The 14,839-nt window shown below is 49.0% G+C and overlaps 1 protein-coding gene across 1 annotated transcript in view; it reads left to right on the forward strand.

Moving 5' to 3' along the window:
• Positions 1-14,839, forward strand: part of LOC112553418 — a 37,754-nt gene that overhangs the window by 18,001 nt on the left and 4,914 nt on the right. The window contains 16 exon segments of the mRNA XM_025220620.1: positions 5,157-6,232; positions 6,235-6,653; positions 8,690-8,875; positions 9,208-9,280; positions 9,873-9,960; positions 10,460-10,587; positions 11,016-11,095; positions 11,440-11,556; positions 11,934-11,982; positions 12,336-12,465; positions 12,777-12,905; positions 13,306-13,317; positions 13,320-13,373; positions 13,898-13,976; positions 14,253-14,347; positions 14,650-14,778. Of these exon segments, the coding sequence (XP_025076405.1) occupies positions 5,157-6,232; positions 6,235-6,653; positions 8,690-8,875; positions 9,208-9,280; positions 9,873-9,960; positions 10,460-10,587; positions 11,016-11,095; positions 11,440-11,556; positions 11,934-11,982; positions 12,336-12,465; positions 12,777-12,905; positions 13,306-13,317; positions 13,320-13,373; positions 13,898-13,976; positions 14,253-14,347; positions 14,650-14,778 (2,844 nt within the window).

A 14,839-nucleotide genomic window follows, 5' to 3' on the forward strand; every position in this document is an offset into this window, starting at 1 on the left:
GTTTGACTTCTTGACAAGGGAGCAAGATCATATGTTTGGGGAGATGGGGCCAGTCTCCAGACCTCCAACAATTGTAACTGAGGTGTCAACCCCCTGAATGTTCACTGGGGATCCGAGCAGTCTAGCGTGTCACTGATGGCTGTGAACACTGGGACCGTGTGTGTGTGTGAGCAGACAAGGGAGGTGTAGGCGGCTGGTACAGCCTCCAGGCCCAGCAACCCCCGGTCTTGACGGCAAGTGGCGCACAGATCCCTCCCGACACATACACAGGCACAGGCACACACACACACAGGCACACACATACACAGGCACACACATACAGGCACATAAATACACAGGCACACAGACACACACAGACACACACGGAGAGGGTAAGTAGACAATATATGTGTGTATTTGGGGGGTAAGAGTACAAGAGGAGGGTGAGCAGTGTGCACAGCACGGGGCGACATTAACCTTTACCCTCCCGCCTCCTTGTCGCTTGCCGATGCAGTAGTTACAGTGCGCCATACATGGTGGTGGTGGTGGTGGTGGTGGTGGTGGTGAGGATTAAGTTTGTATAAAGACCCAGGTGACCGGGTTTCCTTGTGTCGTCCACTTGGTGTCCGCCTGTGGCTAGTCTACCTATGTCTACTCTGATGACAGGTGTGGACAGACTGCGTGCTTGGCTTGCGAGTGTGTGTGCGTGTGTGTGTGTGAGAGAGACCTTCATAGTCTGTGAGTGTGTGTCCGGACTTGTAGTTTGCTGATGCCATGGCAGTGCTGTCAATGTAACAGCTGACAGAACCTCGCAGACTTTTCACGGCTGTTTCCTCCATTGTCACCGCTTTCTGCCAACACGTGTTGCCCACAGGTGGGAGGCCCACCCGATGATGTGTACACGTGGGCCGTGCGACCTGGCGAGGGCGTCACGGTTCGACGTCAAGAAGTGAGCAGGGGGAGGGGGGCAACACCAACAAAGGTCACGTCGAGCAAACTTGAACTTCCGTGACGCCATTTTGTAGGATGTTGCGTGACATCATCGTGTTTTCACTCTCCATTCATTTTATTCCTTTGTTCGTTCACCTCTGTGTGTGTGTCTCCACAATAACCAGACACATCATCGGAGTGTCTCGGGTGAGAAGAGTTCATGCGAACGGTTAATTGTGGATGTCTTAGACAAGTACTGTAGGCCACGTGACCCGTCCTTGCCATGTAACACCGCAAGCAGTGTTTGAGTGACGTTCTGTTGTTATGTTCGTGACTCTGAGGAAGTCAACCTGAGAAACTTCACAACTTTTGTCTGCTTCATCCACTTTTTTCTGTGAGTTCTTCCCGTCTTCCCACGTAGAAACACACGGAGGCCTGTCTGTGATTTCCTCTTTGTGCCCTGGGCAAGGATTGACCCTGGCTTCGTGACTGCGGGCCCGAGTGGTGACGTGGTGGTTATCAGGAACCAGTACAAGTAGTCCTGGTGACGTCGCCTGGCGCGTCTACACAACACTTGACCTGTCTACAGCGATCCATCCACTATCGATCCCGATACCGATCAAGCCTGGCAATCACCCTCACACCCACGTGACCCGCCAGGATGCACAGATTATGGTTAATCTCAGTGTTTGGTGTCACGCGGCTACAGACGTTGTGACTATGTACTTGTATTGTTGACGTGTTTTGTTTATTTACTCACGTACAAGGCAGTACTGTAGGTGAGCGTGTCATCATTCTATCTCTAGTACTGTCGCTGTCACGTGAGGCGAACAGTCTGTCTCTCTTGGCCAGTCTCCCAGTCCTCTCCTGTGACATCGGGCAAACTGATGTTCCCTCGTGCTCTAGTGCTAGTGACGTGCCTTTGAAGTGTGTTTTACCTGACTGATGACTGACTGATGGATGACTGACTGATGCTGATGGCTGACTGATAGCAGCTCCCAGCAGGGACCGTGGGTCGGGAGAGGACAGCTTCACCCTCCCACTGCCCCCGTGTCCCACGATCTTCAGGTGACGAGAGGTGAGAGGTTCCCCTTATCGCCGCCAGCGTCCTTTGATGTGTCAGCCCCAGGGGAGCTTCGTGGCCCTTATCAACATCCTTTTTTCCGACTCACACTTTTTTAAGGTTTGCTGATCACATCACTCACCTTGCAGGTAAGAGTTCACCTGTTGGTTGTGTCGTCCAACTGACCTGTCAGATACAGCCAAGGGTCAAGATCACGGTAGCTGTGTTTTAGTCTTTCGTGTGAACGCTGGACGAGTGGAGGACACCGTTAGGTGAGCGATGGCCGGCACCTGAACAGACACCTGACAGCTGACAGACTGTCATCGCCGATCAAGGAAGGAAGAAGACAAGATGGCGTCATGGCCAGGTCACAACGGTGAGCAGGTAAACAGTGAAGTGGGTGAGCGCTGTAGTGGTTCATGTCCAACAGCCGTGTTCCGGGTATGTGTACCCCATGACTGTGCCCCAGGTTAGTGTCGCATGGCTGTGTATCAGGGTACATCTCACAGCGGGACGTGGTGCTGCAGGTCTTGTAGTTCAGTCACAGATGGAGTTTGGTGCACGACAAGTTGAGGGACCCCGCTGTGCACTGACAGACCAAACAGGATGTGTCACGAGTTGGTCGAAAGCGACCACCCCTCTCTCACACACACCCCCCAAGGGCGGCCCTAGGTATGTGCAAACTGTGCTGCACAGGGCCGCCACGTCAATGTCTATTGGCTATAAAACAAAGAGAAAACAACGACACAGCTGACGGCAATGTGGCCGACAAACATTGTGTTTGTTGTTAATGAGTGCGCTCTGTTTACTAATGCTACATGAGTGGGAGCAGTATATAGTAGTATGTATATGTATGTAGTATGGATATGTAGTATTGTCACGTTCTACAGTAATGAGAATATCAAGGGCCGCCACTTGACATTGGCGGGCGAAGGTCCACCCATTCTCTGCCCAGGGCCGCCACAAGTCTTGGCCCGCCACTGCACTCACACACACGTTTGTGGAGAACGGAAGTTTCTAGATGTTTGCTCGACTGACCTAACACATTATTGGAGTGTTGGTTGTAAGCCGCCCACACCTGCTTGTCACGGCCACCACTCACCTGTGTCCCCCGATGACGTCAGTGGTCAAGCATGGTCAGACCAAGAACGTGTATTGATGGACTGCTGTCTGTCTGTACGCCGAGACTCACTCCTGGCCTCTTGCGAAGTCATCCGCTGTTAGTCTCGGCGTGCCGTGACAAAAATGTGAATAAACCGGAAGCTTTGTCGTCTAACGCCTCGTTTTAGCAGTTAACTGAAAAAAAAAAATCATCAGCCAGCAGTCCAGGGATATTAGTTCGTGGTCGGACTGTGTGGCGGTGTTAGTGGGGTCACGTGGACTGGCGCGAGAGCAGTGCGGTCACATCACAGTTGTAGCCTGCTTCGTTGCCATGACGACGCCTGCGTCCCCCCCAAGCGTGCAAACGGCAGGCGGGTGAGTGACGTGCTGCCGGGCACATGGCTGCTAACCTCGTCTGTTGGGTGACATCTCATCTGCTACACCTGCCTTTAGGTCTGGGCCGCAAGTCACGTGCCCTTTGACGTCCATGTCGTTTGAAGGTTTACCGAGAAAGTTTGCCGCCAGGGGGACGCGGGGTTGTCGTGGCCGCTGTGCATCACGCGCCGTGGTAGGCATGGGAGAGCGCGCAGTACGGCGTGGCTACGTGATTACATGGTTACATGGTTACGTGATTACGTGGCTTACATGGTTACGTGGCTACGTGGTTACGTCTCGTGATGACAGTCAACTTGTAGACAGAGTGTAGGAGTCGGTCCGACATTGTCAACACAGGGCAGAGCGATAATCTCCATCCCTCCGTCGCCGCAAAAAGCTGCCAGCATGTTGTAGCTGAAATATTAACCATGTTCCACATCTTCCATCGTACGATCTGTGTCCTAGATTATCTACATAGTTATCTACATAATTATCTACTTTTAAACACGTTTATCAACTTGTCAGCATATAGACAGATATACAGTTCAGCTCATATGTATATTTACGGTTGCACATCAAGATAATTATGTAATATCGAGTACGTTCGATATCCTGCTGTTCCCCATTATTAACATAATTATCTAACACTTAGCACATTCTTTAAAATTGCAGTTTACAATCGTTTTCTTTCAGTTGTGTTCGCCACCTTTGTATGTCACGCGTCAACTGCTGCTGACCTGTGCTTGACACAAATACACGTGTACGTGTTGTAGTAGTACTTGCCATACAAATACACGTGTACCTGTTGTATTGCCATACAAACTACCCGTGTGACAGTCATATTAAGTGTGACATAAAGGCGTGGCTATCAGGCGGCGAGATCAAGAGAGACTGCTGAGTGCCCCCTGAGGGAGGGTTTGTGAATGGAGCTGACGTGTGCAGTCACCAGAGCGTGAAGGATCGGGCCGCTCATTGATCACCGCCACTTCCAGTGGAATAGTTGCCCAGTGACGCACATCCGCATAGCTGGGATACCTCCATGCCTCGTACCTCCCCACCCTACCTGCATACCTCCCCTCCATACCTGCCTCCATACCTCCCAGCAAGGGGTGGGGGACACGTGCAGCAGCAGCCAGTCAGGTGTGTCGCACGGCAGTATACCCGCCTCACTCAACTCAGCAAATTCCTCGGCGATGAGACTCGGGCGTCAGTCCGCCTCACCTCACATCGGCGATGAATATTATTTTAATCACAGGTGTGACAAAGCTGTGTCGCCGCATCGTGTAGCCAGGTCTCACCAGCTCTGACCATTTCTCTCCGCGAAACACGGAGTAGAGGTTTGGTCACGTGACCTGTTGAGACATGACAGAACTTCTCGCGAAATGACTTTAAACGGACAAGTTCTTTTCTAGCAAAGAGAAAAATAGAAAAAAAAACAAACAAACAAACAAAAAACGTTTGTCTAGATTTTCCAACGACATTAGCACATTCTAATGAACTGGATAATCTCGGCCTCTGTAAGACTGGCAGTAATCGTTGACATCGTGTAATTGTATATTAATTGTTATTTTGTTATTTAGTTCTTGTTCACGTTTTATTTTTTACATATTATAATGCTATTTACAGCTTATTTTTAATGACATATCAACTGTTATTTCTGTTTGTGTGATTTATTATTTATGGAGATAGTATTTGCCCATGTCAACAGATGGACAGCCGGAGTGGGCGAGGCGGGCGCAGGAGGAACGTGTTTAAGGGGTCGGTGCTTGTGTCCATCCTGCTCGAGTCGCATCCCCGACGTTTCCGCAGTCGTGCGTCGGCCGTGCGGCTGGCCAGGCGGCTGCAGCGCGAGGGCTACATCAGCAGCATCTTCGGCGCCAGAGCTTTCGAGGACTCGGCACAACTGTACATGTGGCAGGACGATGACGTCGCTCGGCGTCACCGCCTTGCCATGACGTCACCCCAAGCCGCAGTGACGTCAGCAGTGGCGGGAGGAAGAGGGGAGGACAGCGCGGCCCCCCTGCAGCGTGGCGAGGTGGAAGGTAAGAGGGAGGAGAGGGCGGATAGCGAGGACCGAGGATGCCCGGAGAAGCTGGACGTGAAGCTGATCGAGGACTTGAAGCACAAGGTGCTGAACCGCAGTGAGGTGTACAACATCGTGACGTCATACAACACCTTCTTCAGGGAGCTGCAGCAGGACTTTGGAGACAAAGCTGATCGCCAGAGCGAGTGTGTGGGTCATCTCCAGAGTTATCCGCAACAGCGTCACTCGCATCCTTCCAGCTCGCAGCACCAGGGCAAGCGCCAGCACCATCAGCAACACCAACAGTATCACCAACACCACCTGCAACACCAAAAGTATCCAGAACCGCTTCAACATCGAGAAAGTAATCCTCGACTTCAGCCTCATCAGTCAGTTTCACAACAACAGTACCAACAGGAACATCCAGAACGCCTCCATCAGCTAGGGGACTCGGAGGTACCGTCACATCTGCGCAGTAGCCGTCAACATGGTCAGAGAGTCCCTCAAGGCAGCCTGATCACCACTCCCAACAACGAACAGGTGTACACTAGCGACATCTACCAGAATCCTTGGGACATCAAGGGTGAGAACGCGGGCTCCACAGACAGTTCACTGGACACCCAGACTTACTTTCGCACCAGGGACAGGAACATCTGTCGTGATCCTCAGGTCATGATGACCTCATCGGTAGGCGCCATCGGTCCGCCCAATCAGCCCCACGAGCAGGAGAACAGACCGCCAGAAGGAGGGTGTGACCCTGACCGACAGGGTCAAGGTCCCTGAGCCATCCGAGCGACGCAGCTACGAGGACGTGGGGTGCGTTGGCGCCACACTACCCCGAGGACTCCATCAAACCGTACGCTACCTCCGCCGTGTCGTCAAGGGAGCTACCGGCGAGCAGCGTTGCGACCTCGGGGGCAGACAGTGGCGCCGCCAGGAGTCGCTGGTCGCAGGAGACCGCAGTGTACTCGTACTCTGACAATGAGAAGCAGCTGATGGAGGAGATGCGCCGCATGAAGAAGGAGCACCAGGACGTGCTGAGGACGTACGAGGGCCGCGTCAACAAGCTGATGGCCAAGATGCACGAGCTCCGTGACATCGCTGAGATGCTGGAGAACTCCTCCAGCAAGTCCTCGCCATACGGCCTGCTACCGGCCAGAGCCACCATCCTCAACATCCTAGGTAATTAACTTAACATTCTTGGTAATGAAGTTCAGTAGTTGTGGTAGCTGACATAAAAAGGAGTTGATGTAGCTCTAGGAAATTATTTATTTGCAGCTGTTATCAACGTTCTTTGGCAATCATCATCAACATTCTCTAGTAACTATTAAAACCATTCTTTATCAGCTACCATCAGCTTTAACAGTCTTGGTAACTAGCATAAATATTTGTTGTTAATTTCATCGTCCTTTGTGTCTTAAGCATCTTGGTAACCACCTTCGATATTAGTACGGATATTATCTGTCATTGTTGCTGACATTTTAAGGATTTTGGTAACTGGGACATGCAACGTGCATGTAGCATCAACGATGATACGCTCTACTGATTACAATTAGAGAAGGACAAATGTGCAATCTCGTTGAAAATAGAAATAATAGAAAAATGCAGAATCGCCGCCAAGACCACAAGACAATTATCGACTGTTCTTACATCCGACAGCAGGTGGGGTGGCGGGCTGGGGAAGGAAGATAAAAGTGTAGTCAGACAGGTACCCGTACAAGGATAAAAAAAAGTGGATTGCAATTGCCATCACGTCCCTAACCGCTGAGTCATGGTGCGTGTGACGCCGGTGTGGGTTACCGAGACTGTCTGCACCAAAGGACATGAGAGAAGATGTCGTGTACTCCTGCTCTCAAATTACTCTCTCTATCCCACCCAACTCCCACCCACTCATCTGCTAGCGGTGACAGGCAGGCGTCCGTAGTGGCAGGGGAATGTGGTGGAGTCCAGTAACATCCTGTACTACCGTGACGTATCACGCCCTCACTGACACGCACCTTTGTGTCCAATGCCGAGTCGTGCACGAACCCGTGGGACGTTATCGCCTCCTTGACCCCTTCAGTTAGCCCAGGGTCAGATTTTTTTACGAGCTCGGGTCGTTAGTGAAGACGAGGCCAGGGGCTGGGAGACAGACCCACGCAGCTTTCCAGCTTTAGTGGAGAGGTTTATGACACAGGCGTGGTCGTCAGAACAGACACCAGGAGCAGTGGCAACCGCTGTTCTTGTTGCTTGATGAAACGTCGAGTTATCTCATGTCGACTGGTGTGGACAAGTCTTGGTGCTCCAGACAAGGTTGACATGGCGGCTGGGGTGACCTCTTGTGTTCTGAGTTAGACTTTTAAAATAACCACCAACTTGTATGACTCGACTGCTGGCAGACGATTTCTTCCAGTTAACTACTAAAACGAGGCAAGTGTGTATAAAGCCTCCGGTTTATTCACAATTCAAATTAACTACTAAAACGAGGCAGGTTTGTATAAACTATAAAGCTTCCGGTTTAGTCACATTCATTGCTCAGGCTCGCCGAGACTAACAGCAAGAAGCTTAGCGTTGGTCTCGGCAGCAATCACCTAAAGACATCCGTGAATAAACCTTAACCCCGGCAGACAAACGTCATTGTGTTGCATCATTTCATTGTGACGTCATTCTGTTTCGCGCCATTTTGCTTGTGTACGTCATTGTTAGCGTCATTCCTGTGTGAGGCATTCCGTTCTCCGCCATCTTGTGTTGCGACTGTGGCGGCCTGTAGTCGGATGCTGCTGACTGGCAACCTCAGCTCGGTGCAGTTGTGCAGTTTGTAAAAATACTGTTGTCTTACCTTTTGTTTACTCACACATTTCTTGTATTCTGTGCAGTGCAGCTTTGTTTATTGTTGTTGTCATCCTGGTCATTCTGTCAGCTGTTGATGACTTTACCCTTGTTTGTTGTTCCTGCTGAGTCTCTTGAATGTTTCGTCTATTGAATGCGAGAGGAGGCGGGGCTTCATCCATTTTACATTGACTCATTTATTCTTTAATTTCAACTTTCCATTCGTCTATTCTACCGGGTACTTTCATCGGTGAATCGCTTTCCTTCCTTCCCACATCCAGCGATTTGTTCCTTTAGCTTTTTTCTCATTTGTTTTGTCGTGATTGTAGTCATCATGGTTTGTTTTTGTTTTTCGTATTTGTTGATGTTTATTCATTCTGTGTGGACTTTACAAGCGTGTCTTTCAGCAGGCACCAAATTTGAAGATAACGATAAGAAGACAGTAGTCTCCTCATCGGGAGTGCAGGTGGATGTACCGCCTCCCTTGCCTCCCAGACCAGACAGAAGAGGTCGCATCTACCCCAACAAGCCCATCGTTCACCCCCGGGTGCGCATGCGCGCCTTGGTCTGGAGCAGAATCATTCTTGGGGACAGCGGTGAGTACAAACTATACAACAAGATTACTGTTTGTTTGTTTACTGATACTCTTTGCCGAATCACTGTATCCGTCAGCTTGCAGCACAAAACTCTTCATACGTGAAATGACAGCAGCCAATGAGCAAAGAGGAGGGGACCACAGGTTTCTCCCCATTTGTTTTTGTGGGTAGTTGTGCGATTTCATAAAGTGTCTTGGTTTAGTGACGATAGCAAGCAAATGGCTGTTGCATGGGTGAGATGAGAGAGAGAACGATAGAAAAGGGGAAGGAACGACATGTATTGCTCTCTCATTGTGTGAACACAATAAATGTAATGACACTGAATGTGACAGGGCAAGATGAGAAACAGAACACTGTGTGGTATGGCATGCAGGAGCCGAAACTGGACACAGAAGAGATCGAGAAGTAAGTGAATCTGTTGCGTTCTCTTCCGTCACCCTTTGACCTTTTGACCCATGTGCGGTGTGAAAACAGTTTGCTGAGAGTTGATGAGAGTTCTTTGTCTGACAGCACCTCATCCACACCTGTGTAGAGACGAGGGCTCATTTGTCTGTCCCTAGGACATGGGCAACAGCAGTGACGTGCTGGCAAAGACCGTCTGGTGGCCTCATGTTACTTTAACGTCGATGGAACGTTGAGAACGTTGAATAGAAATTGTGAAAATATTTTTTGTTGAGAGTAAATGTTATTTTAAATGTAGACATCGGATGTTTAGTTCACTTACAAATTAGTTTGGTGTTTGTAAGTGGTTAAATACGAAAATGGACATTTTATTATTATTTTTGTAACCAGCACATTTTTTGTATATTTATTCACTGAACGGGCTTCTTGTTTGACGTCATTCTCGTGGCGAAGGAGGAAATGCGAGGGAAGCGCAGGAGGATGAGAGCAGGCTGGGAAATATGAATGAAACACGTGGAGGAGTAAAACTTGCAATCCTTGCGGTCTTGAAGGCCACGGCCTCTAAATGTCCATTCTGTCTGTCCTGTCCCTCCAGATCGTACGCGAGCCCTCCTGACCCCGCGGCCGATGACGTCACGCTGCTGGACGACATTTGCGTCATCAGGGAACGTCCAAAGCAACAGGTTAGCTCCCCTCCCCATCTACCCTTTGTCGGCTGAAAGGCGGGAATGCACAGGTAGGGTGACAACAGACTGCGTGACCGCTTGACATTTGCAGTCGGGGATGAGGAGTCAGTCAGGTCTGGGTTGTCTGTCTCCGCAGCAAGCAGGTCCCGCCGACAGACACTCGGCCTACAGATGGCGGCAGCGTCTGTAGTCGGTGCTCTACAGCAGGTGGGCTGCTTCTGTTGCATCCATCTACGATCGTTTCTTTCTCACGGATGTTCCGCATGTTGGTCTGGCTGCTGGGATGCTGCGGTGCGGATGTTCATTACTTAAAACAAAAGTGTTTCTTGCTTGGCGCTGAAGGAGAGAGTTTTTAAGTCAAAAGTTTGAATGTTTCCTGTTCTTGAGCTTCATTCTCGATGCTGTCTTTTCCTTTTTAAATAAACCTTATCGCATTTTTTCTTGCTGGTGTGTCGTTGCTGATGTCAGTCCAGCGAAAGCGATGTTTTGTCCACAGCTGTTGGCCATGTTTGACACCGAGCGCTCACACCGCCTTCTAGCGGAAATGAAGAATTTGCGATGCACCCTCGCTGACGTCGTGGGTGCTATGACGTCACTGGACAACGGGAATTTGCACCAGGACAGGTATGTTTGTCTTTTAGTCTTTGTTTTAAAGGTTGTTTGTAGGGTAGGATAGTAGTAGACTGGAGGGCATAGATATAAGTAGATATAAATATGGGTTCGTCATGAATGGAGCGCCACAGAATGACACATGGAGGCAAAGGGTGGCGCCATGTCTTACACCTTCTGCTGCTCACGTCACATGCCGCAGGTTGAGTGACGTCAGCACAGGTTGGACATGCATGCTTAATCGAAATGGATGTAACTTACGAAAATCCAGAAAGAAAAACATGAAAGAAGGAATGGGAGAGAAACAAAGGCCTGCGTTGTGCTAATTCCCGCCATTCGTTATTGGAGTCTTACCTCATCGTACAGTTCGCTCCATGAACATTGACTGGTGGAGCAGCGTGATGTGACGCCATGACTCCATTAATGTATTTCGAATGTTGCAGTTTTGCGGAACTCTTAGAACTGCTCAACTCGCCACGAGACCTCGACCGCATCCTCCAACACGTGAAGCGGAAAGGCTCAGGTGAGCAGGGTGACCGTTAATTCCTTGATACGCTCATCCTCCTTGTACGTACAACGCAACGCCATGTGACGTAGTACAGTCCACCATAACATCGAACAGTGTAACTGCATCATTACAAGAACAATTTACATTATAACAACAACAATATTGTTAGCGTGAAGCCTGGTGTCTCCAATACATGCAAAGACTAGTTACAGATAAGAGTGCAGCACCAGTGGGGTTGGCTTCTTGTTTATTTCTGTGATGTCACGTGATGTTCATACTCACACAAGTAAACAAGACAGGTAAGCAAGACTAGGGGCGGTGTTGACGACAGGTGTTGCTACATGTCTCTGTATGTGAAGGGCAACTGGACTGGCCAGAGTACCTGGTGTTCGAGTTGTCCAAACTCGACCATTTTCGCGAGAGGCTGGAGTTTCTGCGCTTCAAGAACAAGCTCCTCATCAACCTGTTTGAAATAGGTGAGGCTGAGTTGCGGGAGGGAAATAGTTGAGATGAAAGGTAATGACATCAGCCTTTGTGAAGACGATCTTTGTATATATTTTTTTGTATATATATAGTGCTAAAGTTATCATGTGACTTCCTGAAGTAACGCGAGAGCGATTCGTAAGTAACTTACGTAACATGTTACATGACATTTATAATTAAGCTGTTTACATTCAAAATGTTTGTTCGTGTGACGTCAGTGTTGTGATTGTATGCTTTAAGTCTTTCGTGACCTCTCATAGTCGTGCTTATCACATTTCAGTTGTTAAATAACACACTGGTTGTGTTTGTAAACAAAGTGTATTTAATATTGTATACATATGTTTAAACCTTATCATCTTCACCTTTTAAGATCAGCAGCTGCGGGAGCTGACAACAGCCTGTGACGAACTAATGAACAAGTAAGTCTGATACACACCGGGTGTGAACGTGTTTTTACTGAGGGAGCCACAAGGTGAGCAGACTAATCATACGACCTGCGTTTGAGGTTGTTTTTAAAAATAAGGAAATGAAGTCCTATTAAATATGTTGATGACAGGGTACTTCTGACAAACCACCTGTCACAGGGTGTGCTGACGTAGCTGCTAATGACAACGCCATTGTGAAATTCGGAGTACGACCATCACTCTTCCCCTCCCCAACCTTCTCATAGACTAGAGTGACCCTAAGTGTTTGTACATGTGTGTGTGTGTACGTGTGTGTACGTGTGTATGTACATGTGTGTATGTACATGTGTGTACGTTGCTGTCAACAGTCTGCCGCTGAAGAGCGTGCTGGAGACGGTGCTGGCGGTGGGCAACTACCTCAACGGGGCGTCAGAGCGGGGGCAGGCTGACGGCTTTCGCCTCGACATCCTCAACAAGTTGAAGGATTTTGTGGACCGGGTGGGTAGTGTCCGCCACCTGGCGGCGTAGCCACAAGGTTGCACACGTAGCCTTTCAGACGTTCAATTTTCGTTAAATATTTTTTTAATGAAAATGAACTGTATCTTCAGTTTAGGAGAGAGCAGCTGGTGGTTGTTATGTTTTTAGTCAAAGAAGGGAATTGATTTACTGTCACAAACAAACATTTTGCGTAACTAGGGTGCTGCAGTTGGGTTGAGACAAGAAAAGGCTGTTATTCATGTTTTCCAACAAGAGTTTGAAGCAAATCAGTGTTTCGGTTGCGTCATGGTCGGCTTTTTGTGGCGTTGTAGTCCAAGCGAGGGAACCTGCTGGAGCTGGTCATGCGCACTTACTGCCTCCGCTACGAGGGCGGCCTTGACCTGGTGTGTCCCACCCGATTCCGGCTACCCGAGCCCTCCAACATGCGGCACGCGGCACAGGTAGGCGGGCTTTGTGAGCATCCTGTGAACAGGGACGACGGCATGGCAGTCACTAAGTGCGGCGAATAATGGTTGTGATGAGAACAATCCTTTTCTGTCTTTGATTCTCAGCTATCAAACTGTTGGTCAATTAGTTCTGAGAATTCAGTTCATATTTCTCATTTCCTATCACGTCTATTGGCCATCGTAATTTCTTACTAACAATAATAAGAAAGAAGAAAATGGAGAATAGAAGAAGACATTCCATACGAAAGTTCGCTTTTGAAAAAATTCCCATTAGAATAATGGCGAAAAAGTTCGGCGGTAGAAAAGATTTCACATTTCGTTTGGCTGCTGTGACGAACCCGTTAGAATGGCCTCCCTACACCTGTAACGAACAACAGGTGCATGTTGTGTGCAGGTATCTTTGATGAAATCCACAAGGCTCTGAGGGATCTTCGCGAGGAGTTGTCACAAGTGAGAGAGCGGGTGGGTACCTCCCTCCCCCAACACACCCCCCCAACCTGCATCTCTCAGTCTCTCTTTCAAATTCTGTTGCTTTCGTTGACCTCCCCTTGTACCTCACTTTCTTGGCGCCTGGGTGATGAAGAATGCGACTTTAGGGTGGGTGGGGAGAGTTGACAGTAAGATGCTGGGTTGGGGTTGGAGAGCACGGATTGTGTGTAAGTGAGTGTGTACACGCTTTGGTGTGAGTACTTGTTTGTGTGTTTGTGTGCGTGTCTTTGTGGTTAAATGACATTTTGTGTACGTCTTGTATTCTCAAGTTGACAACCCCGTTGTCATTGTAATATTTGCCCGCCCGCCCCGTATCTCCATCTTCAATGCAACAAAGAGACTGGAAGGTCGGCCGTCACCGTATGACCGACAGCCATCTTGAAGAATGTTTTTAAGTTGGGTTTTTCTCTGATACATACATTCTGTCTCTGTACTGCTTGCTGGTGTGATTTCAGCGGAATGTAGGCAAAGGGTGTTTTCTGCTTGATTGGTTTCAGCTGCAGGTGCTGTACAACAAGGACAGTAGCAGCCTGACCATTGCCCTGCGGGTTACCAGCGAGAACTTCCTGACTTCAGGTGAGAGATGGTGTGTTTGTGTGTCTCCTCCTCCTCCTGCTCCTCACCCAGTGACTACGAGCTGACCTCTAGGCTTCCATCGTCAGATATGAGACTCATTCCCAGTTCCCAGATATGCCCAACATACAGACTCGGTACTCTCAGACCTGCTGGACCTACTCCCAATGACTGAGATATTTGTGCTCCGGTGTATCTGATACATTACACACATTACATTATGCATTTCATACATCATACATTATATATGACAAAACCCTTGCTTCTCTCTCTTGTCAGCGGTGGAAATCCTTGCGGAAGAAAAGCGGATGCTGGATGACACTAAGGGACATTTTTGGAAAACCATCTCCTACTTCTGTCATGGCAACCGACAGGTAGGGGTGCAGTCTTGTCAGTATTACTACTATCATTTTACATCCCCAAAACCGAGGCCTTAGTGAAAATCAAACGAACTCTTCCAAGTTTGTGCCAGGCTGTACTTAACAAATTTCTTGAAGAGGCAGGCTTGTGTTGATGCTGTACATCGGGCACTGCTTACAATATGTGCCACTACCTCGAGTATACTGAGTGAGCTGTGTGCAGTAGTCCCCTCTCTATTGGACAGTAGCTTGACATCGTTTTCTTAAGACCAGGGCCACATTATGTGTTGCATGGTTTGGTCACGTAACTTTTGCAGAGCTCACCGCACGAGTTCTTCCACATCTGGGCCACGTTCCTGCACGACTGCAAGTACTACTGGAAGCTGGCGCACCGCAACATCGCCAGGGACAAGTTCGAGCACGACTTCTCCACCAAGTGCCAGCTGGTCAGTGATACCTTCTTTTGCTTTACAAGGTCCATGTCGTTCTTTATATTTACTGATGTAT

This window comes from Pomacea canaliculata, linkage group LG12 (genome assembly GCF_003073045.1).
Source record: "Pomacea canaliculata isolate SZHN2017 linkage group LG12, ASM307304v1, whole genome shotgun sequence".
In the NCBI taxonomy this organism is placed as follows: Eukaryota; Metazoa; Mollusca; class Gastropoda; order Architaenioglossa; family Ampullariidae; genus Pomacea; species Pomacea canaliculata.